The sequence below is a fragment of the Neurospora hispaniola genome (assembly GCF_033458365.1).
Source record: "Neurospora hispaniola strain FGSC 10403 chromosome Unknown B0T23scaffold_3, whole genome shotgun sequence".
Taxonomy (NCBI): domain Eukaryota; kingdom Fungi; phylum Ascomycota; class Sordariomycetes; order Sordariales; family Sordariaceae; genus Neurospora; species Neurospora hispaniola.
This window is the reverse complement of record NW_026944408.1, coordinates 3,243,580-3,260,454: the sequence shown is the minus strand read 5'-3', so window position 1 is coordinate 3,260,454 and position 16,875 is coordinate 3,243,580. Positions and strand designations below refer to the sequence as shown.

Sequence of the window (16,875 nt, the reverse complement as noted above, 5' to 3'; positions counted from 1 at the left end):
CCCTTGAACCTCTTGGAAAAAACGGGACTCAATACCCGCCGAGATTTATTACCTTTCACTCAACCAGCTCGCGTGTCAAGACATCATTGGCATCGCCCATAATTGCCATCGAAACTGCAGTCACTGATGGGGTCTACTAAATCATTAAACTTCGGGAACTGAGGAATCGGTTTGGTTCAACGGTCTAGAAATCGGCGAATTGGACGTCCTGCGTGAACCAGAACTGAGGCGTGAAGCGATCTTCACTTTTGAACCTACGGACCGAAAATATTACTCTAGACGCAAAGTCACGCGCGAACGGGAGCCTTTTCGCTCACTAGACGAGTGTCTGCTTTGCGATTCTCTCGGAAAATTCAGGACACCAAACATCACGGATAATATCCAAACAGATCACGTCAGGCAAGGTCCTATAGCTCAAGATGGACGACAGAATGGATCTCGACGACCACTCGCCAGCTCACCATGTTGGCGAACCACAAAGCGGTGTTCACAGTGCCGCCTATTTCTACAACCAGTACGACGACGACATACCACTGGACCCTGAGCTCATGGCTGGAGATGATGATCAAACGGACGGCCTTGACGGCTACGATCTCGACGACGAACAAATGCAGGACGGCTTTGTCGACCCCGAAGAGGAATTTATAGACTCTGATACCGAAGAGATTCGTGCCGAAATCCACAAATTCGAAACCGTCCGCGACGCATGGTTAGCTGAACACCGTGCCGACCTCCCCTCAGCTGCTTACACAGTCCTCCCTGGCGTCTCGAAATCGATGTCAAAACAGATAAACAACAGCCTTAACGATGGAAGCACCACGACCGTGGCTCCCTCCGCACCAGCACCCAAGCCCCTCCGGCCTCGTCGAAAACTCGGCCCTCGCAAGCCTCCGCGTCCTCCTCCGGAAATTCAAATCCGCATCGCCGCGGCCCGCACAGCCTTCGACCGCCGGGAGTACCAAGAAGCGATCAACATGGTCAAGGAGATCATCCGGCAGCGCCCCGCAACGCCACAAGCCTGGAACCTACTCTCTCTGATTCACGAGGAACTTGGCAACCGCGAAGCGGCGACCATGTGCTTGATTTCGGGCGCCTGGCTGATCCCCAAGGACGCGCGCCACTGGATGAACGTGGCGCTCTACTGCTTGTACGGGGTCGACATGATGGACGAGACCGACCCCCGTCGGAAGCTGGCGCTGGAAAGAGCGGTTATGTGCTACTCGCAGGCGTTGCAGGCGGATAAGCAGAACGTGGAGGCAAGGACGGGGAAGGCGGATGCGCTGATGCAACTTGGTCAGAGTCACCTGGCGTTGGCGCAGTATTTGAGGGCGCTCAAGGTGCAGCCGTTGAATATTCGAACCGTAAGAAACCTCGCGGAGGCGGCGCTGGATGGGAGGGATCCAAGAAAGAATGCGGAGGCGGCCAAGGCGGCCTATAGACATATCATTGAGTATTTGTGGAGCCAGGGTGATGAGGTGTATGAGGCGATGGAGGGCGAGTTTGAGTGGAGTGATTTGAGAATTTATCTCGAGTTCTTTACGATACTGGAGCAGTGGGAGCAAGGCGCGGCGGAGCTGAAGAGGGTCGCGAGGTGGAAGTTGGGCCGGAGGGCGGAGGAGTTCTGGGATCGCTGGCCGGGTGAGGATAGGGAATGGGATGAGGATGATGAGAGGAGGGAGTTGTGCGAGGATTATGAACCGGGACGGTTCTCGCCGATGCAGTACGGACGGGCGTTGCCTGTGGATTTGAGGGCTAGGTTGTACGTCTTCAGGATGAAGATGGGGGACATGTACGAGGCAGAGAAGCATCTGACGTCGTTGGACCCGTCGGCGGACACGGCGGTTGAAGACTTTTACGATTTCCCCGATTGTCTGAAGGATATTGGTAATGCCCTGCTGGATAATGAATTCCCGGCGAAGGCGTTGCAGTACTTCAGCTTATACGAAAAGATCGCCGACCTGGCTGGCGATATCTCGATGGATGCAGACATCCTCGTAAGTCTCGGTCGATGTCACATGGCCTTAGGCGATAAGTCGGCCGCCGAGGAACGCTTCATTGCCGCCATTGAGGATGATGAGGATAACATTGAGGCTCGTGTTTGCCTCGCCAATATGTACGAGCACGTTTCGGATCGGGAAGGTCGCGAAGAAGCTTTCCTTTTGGTCAGAGATGCTATGAACCTCGAGGCCAACCAGTACACCCTTGACCAAGAAGGGAATCTGGTCCCCAAGAGAAAGCGTCGCAGAGCTACCGGTCCCAGGAAGCCACGCAAACCGAGAGACCCCAACAGGCCGAGAGACCCCAACAACCCTAAGAAGTACGTCCCGCGCCGTCTCATCAACGCGGAGAAGCGCAAACAGGTGGATCTTGAACGCACTAAGGTGGCGACCAAGAATTATGAAATTGTGCAGGAGTTGCAAGAGCGTGCGTTCCACAGCGACGATTTTGAAGCCATTCAGAACTGGACACGTGCGGCCAGGGACCTCGTCGAAGACTTCCGCTCCTTCAAGGAGTTCTATCCCTGGGACAAGTACGTCAAGTATCTGGGACTTGGTGGCACCGGTGGTGGCGGTGCTGCCGTGCCGTCTAGGAACTTGAAGCTGGCGGCCATGGCCGAACGTCTCCGTCAAGGCCTCAACCCCGAGAACGGCGATGGCACAGACAATATCCCTGCCGCCTCAAAGGCTCGTGTCCTCAAGTTCCCTTCTGCACATCGCGGCATCCCCTTTTCCGCCTGGCTCGACATCTTCCTCTCCCTCGCCTTTGCGCTTGTCAGACAAAACCAACACCGCGAGGCCTACGTCGTCTGCCACGCCGCCCGCGACTCCGTAGTCTGGACTGCCACGGATTCGACATATCTCATCCACGTCGCGTGGGCGTCGTGCGCCGTGTACGCCGGCGACGAAGAAACCTGCGTGGCCATCGCCCGTTACTTCATGCGCGACTACCTGCCCGGCACCGACTCGTATCGGATGTTCGCCGCCATGTGCCGGACCTGCCAGACGCCTGTAAGCTGGTACACGTCGGGTCCAGCGCAAAAGTTCATTCTCCGGCAGATCAAGACGATGGATGCCCTTGTCATGCGCCAGAACGGCCAGGACGAATTTCCCCCGCCAGCATCATCACAAAGATCACCTTCCAAATCGCAGCAACAATCGCCCCTCAAATCCCGATCCCGCGGTGACCTTGTCGCCGCACCACTCTCAACAGCTTCCCAACAATCCGAATCCAACAACGACGTTACTACCCTTAATAACCCCCAACAACACCCACCGGCAGGTGACATCACCCTCGACGTAGCCCTTTTGACAATCTACGGCCACATCCTCTTTACTACCACCTCGTACTCGTATGCGCTCTCGTACTTCGCGCGCGCCGCATCCTTGGACCCGGAAAACCCACTGATCAACCTCTCCATCGGCCTCGCCTACGTGCACTACGCCCTGAAGAGACAAGCCACCAACCGCCAATACCTACTCACGCAGGGGTTTGCTTTCCTGTTCCGATATTACCGCAATCGCACCGAGGAAGATCCCACGGCTACCATAGGGCAGAAGATGGAGGCTCATTTTAATATGGGGAGGGCGTACAGTTTGATTGGATTGGGGAATCTTGCAGGAGGATTTTATAGGCGGGTGTTGGAGGAGGCTGAGAGGGTTAGGAAGCAGGAAGGGGAGGAGAGTACAGAGAAAAGGAGTAGGTGGGAGGAGACGTTGGTGGTGGAGGCGGCGTATAATGTGAGGTGTATGTGTTTTTTGTTGGGGGACGTGAAGGGCGCCAAGGCGGTCGCGGAGCGGTGGTTAGTTTTGGAGTGAGTACAAAAGTATGAAAAAGGTGAGCGAGTGAAAGGTTAGCTAGGTAGCTGGCTGTTAGGAGGAAGGGAGAAAGGGGAGCAAGAGAGAGAGAGAGCGTTGAGAATTGAAAATGGCCGCATTTTGCCTTGTCTAGGTAGAGGTAGCATAAGATTTACGGGATGGTATGGTACGGTAGCATGGTACAAGGTAGCATAGGTAGGTATGGTGGGTAGGTAGGCAGGTGTCGGAAAACTTATAAAGATGGATGATGGCCTATTGCATCAAAGTTATAACAAATGAAGCAATCAGATAACAAACTGTCCACTACCAAGTCTCACAGGAATTTCGAGGAGAACCTCACTACCTTCCAACCACATTACCCCCTCCCTTCGCCGTTATGGTTTCTTCCGCATCGTCTTCTGGACAATTGCGGGGAAGAACGGCGATTGGTGAAGCGGAAGGCTTACGAGCCATCGTGCATGCCATCTCTGCCCACTTCAGTTTTGTCCCTTTCGTCCTCGCGACAATTTTTATATATATTTTTTTTGAAAAAAAGGGCAAAAAAAGACCAGAACGGTTCCTTCTCACCAAGACGGAACCCAGCATCTTACGAACTATACAGCCATGCACGAACGCGGCGTAGGATCTTTCGTCAAGTAAAAAGCCCGTTCACGTTCCCCGCCTTTAGCTATCTACGTCCGTAGACTTCTTTTTACATACCTACCCTATACGAATGTCATTTAATAGACGTGAGACTTGAACACCCCCATCCCAAGATCTAGAGCCCAGTCCTTCGAGTCAGTTTTCAAACCAATATTATAATAAAAAGCGTTGACCCGATCCTATTTTCAGGTTGGATTTTCGCATTACCTTGCTTACTTGACTGGATCTGAAGCTCGCTCTCGCTAACCATGCCCTGACTGTGCTAACTGCAAGCGTCCTATCTTTCTGTTCATGGCTCGGTTGTTCTTGAGGCAATGAAAGGCGATTGAAGCCGTTGTTTGGCGGGTTGTAGACTTACCTCTACTAGGGAGGGGTCGATGCGGTCTGGTAGAGAGATTGAATTAGCGCCTTCAATGTTCGTGGATTCACGCAAGATGGCTTGGAAGACCTAACACATGATTTATCACTTTCGGGGTATTTCGGGGATCTTACGAAAAGCCTGGTGGCGGAAGCTTAATTTTACTTTTGGTCGTGACTGTTCTTGGGACTGTGGGAGAAGTGTGTGTGTGTGTGTGTGTGTGTGTGTGTGTGTGTGTTTGTTCCCCTCTATTATTGTAGTCTTTTGGTATTGTTATCTGTCATTTGCAATCCATTTCTTTCTGCGAGCCATGAACGTCGTTTTGCACGTTTGTTTGCTTTTTTCTTTCTTTCATAACTCACTAGTGTTTCAATGGTTTAACCATGAAACGGTTCGATAAAATTACTTACATGACGAAGATGCGGAATCATTGCGAATTTTATGCCTCGCTATGATAGAACCGAACGGACGGGCATGATCTGCTGAATTGCGCTAGGTTGAAGCCTGTTGGATCATGTGTGAAGTGCCTGAAGATAGACTAGTCTCACGGCGCCTACCGCTCTAACTCTTAGACCAAACTTCTTCGGCAGGCGCCAGGTGACGAATCCAAGACACACTCATCTTCATAGATCTCCTATCAAGGAACAGAACGCCTAGTACCAGAGGTCAGACGGGTAGCCACATTGCATATTCGAGCCCCTCAGGGCGCCATCGGCCAGCCGCTCGCTGGCTTGTCCAGACCCGAAGACTTTATGTAACCCCATAGGCAGGGGAAGCGTGTTACACAAGAACCCCCGCTTTCTTTGCCCATATCCAGGTTTCACATCTCTATGATATGGCAGGCACTTGAAGAAAGACAGGGTCTCGGACTGAGCCGCCGCCTTTGGTGACAATGCCCGAAGGGCTCAGGGACTCAGGTTCCACAAGACGTATCCCGGAGCAGTTACACGAAAGGCTTGACATACCTATGTGGTACCGGAGGGATAGGAAGGGAAGTGATGTACAAGATACTGGGAGGGAAGCAAGGAGGAATATTACCGAAGAATTTGGGAGAACAGGGCAGTCGGGACATCATTCTTGTGTAGTCGATTGCTGGGTTGTAGCAAGTCATGCCGAGGTTGTCATGGCGTTTATTTGCCATGGCGCCAATTGCGCTGTCAATTGACTGTTGCAATCAATCACTTGATCTGATTTTTTCTGGCGCGGAATCCCGTGTGTTTGAACTAATGGAAGGGTTTTTATTTCTTTCAACTTCAGCCGAAGTGACATGGAATGGTTCACTTGAATCCCAAGGCGTAACCAATAGGATTGGGCCAGAGATACTTCTGCCACTACCAATTGTGATCACTGGAGCGGGATGTTCCCGGGTTCGACCTCAGAAGAAACTGTCCATGATCATACTTTGAATCAATGGATCGCGGCAGAGGCAAGTAAGACGGCAGAGAAGCGGAATGGCCCACCAAGGCGAATAATTTTGAGGGCATTCATAGCCACGTCATGGGCTTTTCTGCGAGATACAGCTGGTCACTTCTGCCGCATGGTATCAATCATGGACGGATCAGGCAAGAGAGGCAGACTGGCCTTACCAACAAGCCGTGATTCGGCCTTTGGTCACTGCGTCAATGGCATGCTGATCATCAATAGTGAAGCTACCGGCCGTGTTGGATGTTGCACTCCCTGACGCCTCGCCGGACGGGAGACAACACCGAAAAAGGGGTTTTTGACTTGGACATTGCAGTATTGCAGTGAAGTTTGTTCGCCTAGACCACATCACCAGGCGCTGATAGGATGGTGATGGCTTCTCTCTTCCTTGGTCAAAGCGGACAATACTGAGAATCGCAGTCCGAACAGGCAAATGAACATGACGATTGACAAAAGATATCCGACAGCTGACGAAGCAGGATGAGTTTGTCCTGCCGGTGGCCGCGCATCAGACTTGGATTTGTAGCTTACTGCGTGCGCCCTCCTATACCTTCCGGATATCCAACAGTTCAGCACCGCCACTGTCCGTTCCAGACTCGGCAGCGGAGGAAGAGGAGGTTGATGGGTGGTCGGAACGGGCGGAGGAAGACCGCGGCCCCGATAAAGGAGGGGATACTCGGGTAGGGTGCCCAATCGTGGGGGGGAAAAAAGAACAAGCGGTTGCACTGCCGTCCGATGAAGAGTTTGCGAGGTCTGAAACCAGCCAGCCAGCCAACCAGCCAGCCTTTGTCTGGGTATTTGTGTGCTTATGTCTGTAGTGTAGTATGTCGTTGGACTCGGGGGCGGTGGAGATGGTGGTGGTGCGGGGAATCGTGTCGATCTGGAGTCCAAGAAGGGTAAGCAAGCAGACGGATGGGTAACTCAACGCATGGAGGCGTTCGTTTTCCCGTTGGAAACCATCAGGTGGTGATGGAGAAGTGACCAAAATAGGACTTGTGATGTTTAAAGTTAGTTAATTTGTGCCAAGAAAGCTGTCAGCGATTGCCAGTGCCGCTGTCAAGGGCAGTTTAGCGTAGTGTAGCGCGTGGCTAGCGGATATGCTGTGGAGTGGAGGCAGTTCCCTTGAGACGGGCGGGGGTCAACAAGCGCGCGCATCATCTCAGAAGCCCGCGCTTGGGGAGTGAGGACTGGAAATAAAGGATCATCAACCGGGTTCAATCAGTGACAAGGTGAACTGCTTGAAGCCCACGATGTCACCGACGCCAAACAGTTCATGGTGTTGAGCTTTTCAGCTTTGGGCCCCCTTAGGTGGGCGGGCGTTGGTTGAAACAAATAGATGCACCAAGTTTGTTTCCGTCACCTAACGCCCGCGCCGCAGATGGAGGGAGGGTGCGCCCGCTGCCCGGCGTTGAGGTTGTCCCCTCACTCACTCTTTCTACCTTGGGTTCCTTGGTCATTTAGAAAAGTTGGCACACAGTAAAGGTATGTTCAGTTGACTCTGAGAATCGGAAGTTTATCCAACACACATGATGCATCTTGCCGTTGCGAGCGACTATTCTACTTTTCCGATGCAGTGTATCGCTGTATGTAAACGCCAGGAAGGAAGGAAGCCATCGTCAACGTTGACAAACAGTACATACGCCGAGGTACAGTAGTGTACCTTATTCAGCAGAGTCCACTTTCCAGGCACAAACCCCACCAAGGTACTGCTGGCTGGGCCAGTGCCCCCCGTCTGCCTTGGCGCGTTTCAAACTTTGCACCCCCAAACACCCCTCTTTTCGCGGCTCCGACTGGGCGGGACGGGATTGGAGGGCGATCCGGCCAATTCCGCCCAGGAACCGCTTCTTGTCATTTTTACCCCCTGGGGCGCTGTGTTCCCTTCAAAAGTCGAGATGAACTGTTTGGGGAAGCGACCAACAATCACAAAGTTGGGTTACAGGTCATTCCATATGAGAAAATTGAGAAACATCCCAACATCGGAAGCTACGATATGATTTGCAGTCCGTTGCCGGGAAGCAACCTCGGAACAACACGCCGTGCCCAGGTTGTTGGCGGGCAAAACATGCTCGAGTTCTGCTCCATGCCAATATCAGCGGCTTTTATTCATTTATCCCGCAGTTTTACCCACAAATTCAGGAACCCATCCAACCAGGTAGCCCAAGATAGCTGCAAGAGGTAGAAAAAAATACATCCTCACGTCAGCTACGAGATATTCTGGGCCTCGATCGACAAAATCGTCACACCAACAGTCCGTTTTCCCCTCCTCTCGCTTCTGGAATCTCTTTACTTTGACGGGACCCATGACTGCGCAGCCCGCTGTTGCACTCACGCAAACCGTTAATATCTGGATACTGGTACGGCACAGACGGACTGACCACAGCAGCGAGCCAGCGACTGGACAGGCTGGGTACCTAGAACACACAGAAATTTTTTGTGACTGGAGCCCCCTCCTTCCTGGGCAAAAGAGGCCGAGAAAGCAAAGACGTGGACAGTGAACTTGGCGTACTTGATACGGAGCAGCATGACAAACGTGATTGGACTGGCTGCTATGAGCAAATGCCGGCTCTCGTTGGAAATGCAGTGCTTCGACTGCCAGCATTCATCACTTCCAATGACCTCCATCATGATCACAGACTGTCTGAACGTCCGTCCACTCCAGCCGAGGACATGGATCCTCCCACGACTTCCTTCTCCCAGTCTCTCTCTTCTCCTCTCCCAATCGTGTGCCAACACACCCTTTTTTTCCATAGACGGATGGTGTCCGACTACCCGTAGGTTGCAACCAAGGTTGTCGCAATCCAGGGGAAATGTCCACCAACCGCCCAATCAATGTCTTGTGGCGGCTGCAATATGCAGGTACGACCTTGGCTGCCTTTGCCCAAGCCAGTCTCCGCCTGAATCGCGTGCATTTGCACCTTCTTAGTTTGAGTCCCAGCTCAGGTCCCAATGCATGTGGATCTCCCAGGCGTGACTGTCGACTGGAGTGTGAGGTGGAGGTGACATCGATAGAAGGAGAAAAAAAAAAAAAAAAAAAAAAAAAAAAAAAAAAAAAGAAAGAAAAAAAAATCCGTCATCGTCGACCCGGTCTCAGCCCGCCTCTTGTTTGTTGCTTTACTACCCAACCGAACCGCCGACCAGTCTATGAATGATGGTGCCGTCTTGTTTCCTCCCCCTCATTCTCATCTGTTTATCATCACAGAGAAAGCCTCGACACTAGTCTTGTTTCAAGCTGATATTTGACACTTGCCCAGCTGCGCTTGACCATGAACTAGATGTGCTCACGATGACGGTTCCCTATCCTCGGCAGCCATTCCATCGCGTCAATCGGAGGGTTCACGCTAAGCCCATCACGGCGCGATAGGTGGGGGCTCCAGGGGCTTCCAAGGTTCTGGGCCGCAGAAGAAGTTCAGGCGGGTCCAGAGAAGCGACCAAGTTGTGAGCCTGGAATGGAACATTTCCAGTTCCTGTTTCCGACCACCAGTGATCAACACTACACTAGCAGTCACCACATGGCTAGGCGTGCATCATGACTTTAGTCGAGACCTTGGTCAGTGCCTGGACAGGATCAAGCTGCCTGCGAGGTGTCAAACAGGTGACGAAAGCCGACGCCGTGACAAGGTGATGAAAAAGTCAAACTTTTTGTCGGAGGCGGACATGCAACATATGGAAGGGTACCCAATCTGGATGTCGGCATGGAAAAAGTTGCAAGTCAAAACTGAAAGTCACTTCAGTTTTCGAACGGCGTTTTACTGTGCGGAATACCACCCGCTTCACACTGTCCCTCCAGCCCTGCGCCGGCAAATCCCAGCTGCTGTTTGTCACTCCTCCCCTTCACTTCCACCTCTTTGTGCCCAGCCCGCATCCTGTTCCGATGAATGAGTGGGTGGACTGCGTTGGTAAGCGTTGAGTGGTCAGAGAGGAGGTTACCAGTGAGAGATTTCAGACACCCCATGTCCTATTCAGGCACAGTCAATGGGCCGTCTTTTTATAATAAGCCCACGATACCCTCCCCCTCATCTTCTCATCTGGTCTTATCCTCGACTATCGTGGGCTTTGTCGTTCTCTTCGTTCTCCCTCACTTTCCTTTGACCTCAAGCTGCTGAGCCTGCTTAGCGCGTCCTATCTTTTCTTTAACCACAAGCCCATTCTTCTTGGTTCTTTGTGTGCTTTATCCGCTGAGCTGGATACAACAACTGGCATTGTTCAAGCACGACATCGGGAAAATCACACGACAACTATATTGATCAGTCTCGGTGCTCCGGCCTTAGCATCTATCTTTCCACAGAGCCAATATCAACTTCGAGTCAAGACGGTCGGTCCTAGAGACAGATAGACGACACTCCACCTTTACCACTTCTTCGACGAGTACCACTTTACAAGAACGACACGCATTTCAAAATGATCTTCACCACTGCCGCCCTTGCGGCTCTTCTCGTCTCCGCGGCCGCCGCAAAGGATTCCCGCACCTTTGCCGTCTTGCGTCACTACGGAAATGGCCCCCTTACCACTTGCCGCGCCGACCCGATTGTCTCCCCCGGTACCGCTTCTGCTCACCTTCACACTATCATGGGAGCCAGCAACTTCGGTCTTAACGTGACCGGAGAGCACCTGAGACAGTCCGAGTGTACCACGGCCCTGCCAACGGCCGATATGAGCATCTACTGGTTCCCGACCCTCTTCTTCAAGGACCCCAAGGATGGCAAGCTCGAACAGGTTCCCTTCTACTACATGAACGTGTACTACTTGTGAGTATCCCATGATATTGCCTCATATGGGTCGTTCCCATACTAACACAAAGCAGCTTCGAGCCGACCAATGACGATATCAGAGCTTTCCCTCTGGGCATGAAGATGGTGAGCGGTGATGCCATGTTGAGGACTCCTCCCCCGGGTGCTGCTTACGGCAAGGGCTCAAACATGGATCCTTCCAAGGGACCCATCACTGCTGCTTCCATCACCTGCCCCCGTGCCAACTTCAACCCACCAAGCTGGCCCAAAGACTCTGATGGTTCCATGGCTGGCATCAAAACCAACCAGGATGGTGAAGGTTGGGGCTTCCCCTTTGAGGACTGCGATGCCTACGCCTCGCCCTTGCGAGCCGATGTCCACTTCCCGTCGTGCTACAACCCCAAGGCTGGTCTGGACGACTACAAGAACAACATGGCCTTCCCCAGCGATGCCGGCAACGGCAAGCAGGACTGCCCCAAGGGATGGATCCACACCCCTCACATCTTCTTTGAAACCTATTGGGACACTCACGGATTGCTCAGTCGCTTCAAGGACCTTGTTGGCAAGGAGAGCCCCTTCGTCTTTGCCAACGGTGATGCTACTGGTTTCTCCGTCCACGGTGACTTCGTTTCCGGTTGGGATGAGAAGGCCCTTCAGCAGATCATCGACAACTGCGACGCTGGCCATGCTGGCATGCACACCTGCCCTGGTCTGATTGGCGGTGTCAATGATGACAGCAAGTCGTGCAAGATTGAGTGCCCTATCGATGAGAAGGTCGATGGCAAGCTTGACAAGCTTCCCGGCAACAACCCTATCCAGGGCTGGAAGTACGGTACCAGTGGAAGCGGTAGCAGCAGCGGCAACAACCTAGCTGTGGGTATCGACTCTGCTGTGCCCAAACCCACCAATGTCGTCAAGCAGGCCGTCACCAGCCCGGCCCCGACCACTACTGTCCTCCAAACGACCACTGTTCAGTCAACCACGACTGTTTACATCTCTGCTGTTGGTGCGGAGCCTACTGATGCTGCCACTGATGGCAAGACCGTTGGTGACTTCAAGTATGCCGGTTGCTACGAGGACACTTCGGACCGTGTTCTCAGCGGAATCATTCGCGCCAACCTTGGTCGGGTCAACAACACCGCCTGTGTGACTCACTGCAGTTCCAAGGGCTTCAGCGTTGCCGGCACCGAGTATGGCGGCGAATGCTACTGCGGCAATGAGCTCTCCAAGGTCGAGAAGTTGGATGACTCCAAGTGCCACATGACTTGCGAGGGCGACGATGCCGACAAGTGCGGTGGTGACTGGGCTTTGTCCATCTACAGCAAGAGCGGCGAGGTCTCGGCCCGCGATGTTTACGCGGAGAGCCACCATCGTCGTCACATCCATAACCACTACATGCACCACCGCCGCACCCCTGCTGGAAGGATTCGCAGGTAAGATGTCTTTTTGGATATCTGACGGAAATCACGGATTTCATTTCTTCTCTTCACATTTACTTTTTGAGCGGAGGTTTCATGCAGAACCTCCATGGATAGGGATCATCTAGAAAGGGAAAAAAAGAAAGGGGCGCATTCGGTATGAGATACCAGGAAAAGCAACTGCTTTTCCACACAGCCACACAGCCCAAAACAAACCCGGGGTACAGGGCTCAGGGTCTGCAAACCATTTTGACGAATCTGAAATGACCACATCTTTTCGAAAAAAGGAGCAAACGCCCATGGGTGGTGTAGAAAGAGAGGGGCGCAACAATTCTTTTCCACTTTGCAAAAGAGACCTTTTTTTGTTTTCCTTTCGGCTTTTGCACATGTTACATACTTCACTTCTTTACCCTCGTTTGGTTGGGATTCTTGATGCCCAACGCCACAGATGTTTTTACCTTTAAGTTTTAGGATTCCTCTTTGAGGAAATTGATTAGCGGCCTCTTTCTTCTTTTTGTGAAGAGGACCCATTTGAGACATCACACATGCTCACATACACACACTTTGGGCTATAGTAACATCATTTCGTGATATGCTTGTACGCTTGTAGTACCTATGCCTGCGTGAAGTGTTTGGCTAGGACAAGAACGTTGTTTGCGTTGGTCATGGGGGATGTGTTCATGTTACGTGGTACGTGGTACGTGGTAGGGCAACATATCTGGATCTAAAAACGGATCTTAAGACAACAAGCTTTCCGGATTAAAGTGACAAAAATCGAAAATGTTGCGCTTGGCAGATTGACATTCAGGGTTGGTGATCATGGATTCACTGCAACTTAAGGAACATGGAAACGACCCTCGTTCCGTGGTGGTGTTGTAGTAGTGTACCGGCCTGTTGGCTCGCCTTCAAGGGTCCAAGTTACAGGGGAAGAAACAGAGGGTCTGTGCTGAAAAAGGATGAACCGTGGAGGAGGAATGGAAGGTTTTGCGCTTAGAAGGTGGAGACACAAGAATCTGGAGATTTGTGAACGTCTGCATAAAAAAGTTTATTCGATAGACTCGGAGGAAACTTCACATGAACTCGACGACATCTTCAAATTTCACAGCGACGTTTTCAGACTCGAGGGTGAGAAATCATCTCGTTTTCCGAAACATCCTTCCTATCCTACTATTTTCCCATTTTTTTTTTTCAATTAAATCACCGAACACAAGGCACCAACGAGGGACTTGATAAACACCACCACCAAACCCAGCATGTCCCTCTACCACGAGACAGCCGCCATTCTCACGGCCGCCGGTCCCAACGCCACCCACGGTGGCAGTCTCAAGTCTCGCATTTTCAAAGACAAATCCCTCAAGTCGCCTCCCGCCCAAGTCTACGCTCTGGCCCTAGAAACCAGCAAATGGTCCGCCATCCTCAAAGAAGTCGTCGAGGCCTCGGACCTGCTCAAGCACGAGCGAAAACTCACGCCCGCTCTCTCCCTCTTGCTCGTGCACGATTTGTTGCTTTCCAAATCGGGTATCGCCCTGCCCGCCACCCACGGCTTGCGGGTCTCCGTTGAACGACACAAGGCCCGCTTGAACTCGGAGTTTGTCCGCGCGCGCATACGGCGCAAATGTGCTACACTGGATGCGCTGCGGACGCAGGTAGAGATTGAAGCTAGGGGAGGATGTCCCGTGCATCCGCGGTGGATCAGGGTGAACACTTTGAAATCGACGGTGGAAGAACAGTTGGCTACGACGTTCAAGGGGTGGGAGGTGGTGGAGAGCGTGGCCGAGGTGATCAAGGCGGCTGATGCTTTCGATGGGCAGGGAAAGAAGGGGAAGAAGGTGATTCACGTTGATGGACACATTCCCAATCTCATTGCCGCCTGTCCCGGGGTAGCAGATTTCACAAAGACGGAGGCGTACAAGTCCGGCAAGATTATCTTGCAGGATAAAGCTTCGTGTTTCCCTGCTTATCTGCTGGATCCTAGACCGGAGAGAGATGGAGATGTCATGGATACGTGCGCGGCGCCAGGGAACAAGACGACGCATTTGGCCGCGATTGTGCATTCACGGGTGGAGGACAATAAGGCGGTTGTCTTTGATGGTAAAACTGGCAAGAAAGGAAAGAACAAAAAGGGAGAAGAGCAAAAGGGGACGACGACGATATTCGCATTCGAAAAAGACCCTCACCGCGCCAAAACCTTACAGAAGATGGTCAAAACCGCCGGCTCCGACACCTTCACTGTCGTCAACGCCGGTAAAGACTTTCTCAAGGTCAACCCTTCGGATGCGAAGTACCGAAACGTCGGGGCTTTACTTCTTGATCCTTCCTGCTCTGGTTCGGGAATTGTGGGGAGAGATGATGCTCCCACTCTCCACCTTCCCTCTGCTCCTTCCTCTTCCTCTTCCTCTTCCTCTTCCTCTTCCTCCTCCTCCACCAACACCAACACCAAAGCCAATCCCAAAGGCAAACAAAATAATAACAAGCGCAAGTCTCCGTCAACGACTACAACTACAGAGACCCAAGAACCCCCAGCCAAAGTCCTGATCGACGACGACGGCGTCGCCATCCCTGTCTCCTCCCAGGCCGACCTCGAAGCGCGCATCGCTTCGCTCGCCTCGTTTCAGCTGACCCTGCTGCAACACGCCATGTCGTTTCCTGCTGCCAAGCGCATCACGTACAGCACTTGCTCGATCCACGCGGGGGAGAACGAGCACGTGGTCTTGCGGGCTTTGGCTTCCGATGTTGCGAAAAGGAGAGGGTGGAGGGTGTTGAAACGCCAAGAGCAGGTGGAGGGGATGAGGAGGTGGGATGTTCGGGGAGAAGCCGAGGCGATGACTTTGGAGGAGGGAGTGACGGAGGGGGTAACACTGGCAGAAGAAGAAAAAGAAAAGGAGGAGGTCAGGGATGCGGTGATTAGAGCCTATTATCGGGATGATGGTAGGGGAGTCATGGGGTTCTTTGTGGCGGGGTTTGTGAGAGACGGTACTATTGATGATCCGGTCTATCTCGATGATGGTGTGGAGCAGCAGCAAGAGGGCGAAGAGGAAGAAGAACAAGACCCCGAAGGACCGTTTGTGAGGGATGAGCAAGGACGGATTGTCAGAGACGAAAATGGGATTCCTACGTTGAAGAGCACGGGGAAGAAGGCGGTGGATTTGAAAGAGTTGGAGGGCGATGATGAGAGTTCGGTGGAGTACCGTATTGAGGGGCAAGAAGAGGAAGATGAAGAGGAGCCGTACCAGCGGGATGGGAAGGGGAATATTGTGAGGGATGACGAGGGGTTGCCGGTTTTGAAGGAGGGGAGGAGGTGGAAGGTTGTCAAGGGGGGAAAGGGGCAGAAAGGAGAGGGGGTGGGTGATGAGAGCGAGGAGGAGGAGGAGGAGGGTAGTGAGGATGGTGATGAATGGGGTGGTTTTGATGATTAGGTTATATTGGAGGGCAGAGTTGACAGGAAATTTGGGCGTTGTTGACGGCCAAAAGAATCAAAGTTGTATGGGGAAGCATAAGCGAGTAACAACATCAGTACACAGGAGTCACATCAGTGATAGCTCTCCCCAGCGCTTCACACAGGTCAAGTTCGAGTTCGCATCTGGCTGACTTGTGAGATCCGTTGTCGACTTTGACGTGCTATCACCTGTTAGGGAATGGGTCAAACAGACAGCCGCCTGGCCTCTCACCGACAAATGCCCATATTGAAATTGGTTTGCTTTCCGAAGCCTATTTGTAAATAGTTTCTTCGATATCTACCAGTACAAAACGGCATCCCGGGTGAGCGACTCCCCATTTGCCAAAATTTGCAACAATTAACGAAACAAGTTGAGGTTGTTGACAAGTCAACTTTGACTCCAAACTTGACTTTGGTCAGTGTAGGTTTGCCTTGATGATACTGAGCCAGATAAGACTCTAGATAGGTAGCTTGGAAAACTGATCCTAACGGACCATCGGCTCAATTATCACGCCCAAGTGGCAACATGACGTACTGTGTAAGTGCTACTATCACGTCGTCAGTTGACACACACGATCCGACAGTTATCGGACATCGCGGTGAAGGCGGGTAAGCACTATTGATTGCTGAGAACGCCCAGTGGGCTGATGATAATCTCAAGTAAATATGGAACTATGCGCCCCCACAACCTGCTCGTCGGGTTCCTGTTTATATCCGTGCAATCGCCAGCTGAATGATCCATGGCCTGAGTCCAACGGCGACCCAAGGCCGTGGTGTAGTCAAGTATCGAAGATCCGGAGACTAGGTTGCCGGATTGTCATTGTCATCACCATTGCTATCGGCCACCAAGGTGATCTCACCGCACCGTGTCAAGCGAGCGAGCGAGCAAAGCTTGTCACCGACCCTGGGGAATTGGCTGGTCAACATTTCGATTCTCGAATTTGTCGGGTTGACAGCGAGGCATGGACAAAGCCGATGAGCCTCGGCTCGGTAAAGATTCCAAGCGACTTTCAAGGATTTGCCCTGTCTGGATTCATCTTGGCGCACAAAAGTAAGC

General features: G+C 52.4%; 4 protein-coding genes across 4 annotated transcripts; all 4 read left to right on the top strand.

Moving 5' to 3' along the window:
• Positions 1-181: 181 nt before the first annotated feature.
• On the top strand, positions 182-3,953 carry B0T23DRAFT_120994 (uncharacterized protein). The gene has a single exon (XM_062832037.1). The coding sequence runs from the start codon at positions 420-422 to the stop codon at positions 3,813-3,815; it is 3,396 nt and encodes a 1,131-aa protein (XP_062694345.1). The 5' UTR covers positions 182-419; the 3' UTR covers positions 3,816-3,953.
• A 1,741-nt stretch (positions 3,954-5,694) lies between these two features.
• On the top strand, positions 5,695-5,997 carry B0T23DRAFT_377762 (uncharacterized protein). The gene has a single exon (XM_062837047.1). The coding sequence runs from the start codon at positions 5,708-5,710 to the stop codon at positions 5,978-5,980; it is 273 nt and encodes a 90-aa protein (XP_062694344.1). The 5' UTR covers positions 5,695-5,707; the 3' UTR covers positions 5,981-5,997.
• Positions 5,998-10,376: 4,379 nt separating this feature from the next.
• Positions 10,377-12,452, top strand: B0T23DRAFT_120966 (uncharacterized protein). The gene is made up of 2 exons (XM_062832036.1): positions 10,377-10,982; positions 11,039-12,452. Exons 1-2 carry the CDS (start codon positions 10,636-10,638, stop codon positions 12,399-12,401), a joined length of 1,710 nt encoding a protein of 569 aa, XP_062694343.1. The 5' UTR covers positions 10,377-10,635; the 3' UTR covers positions 12,402-12,452.
• Positions 12,453-13,412: 960 nt separating this feature from the next.
• On the top strand, positions 13,413-16,059 carry B0T23DRAFT_120961 (S-adenosyl-L-methionine-dependent methyltransferase). Its single transcript, XM_062832035.1, has one exon. It carries the CDS (start codon positions 13,636-13,638, stop codon positions 15,796-15,798), a length of 2,163 nt encoding a protein of 720 aa, XP_062694342.1. The 5' UTR covers positions 13,413-13,635; the 3' UTR covers positions 15,799-16,059.
• Positions 16,060-16,875: the final 816 nt, after the last annotated feature.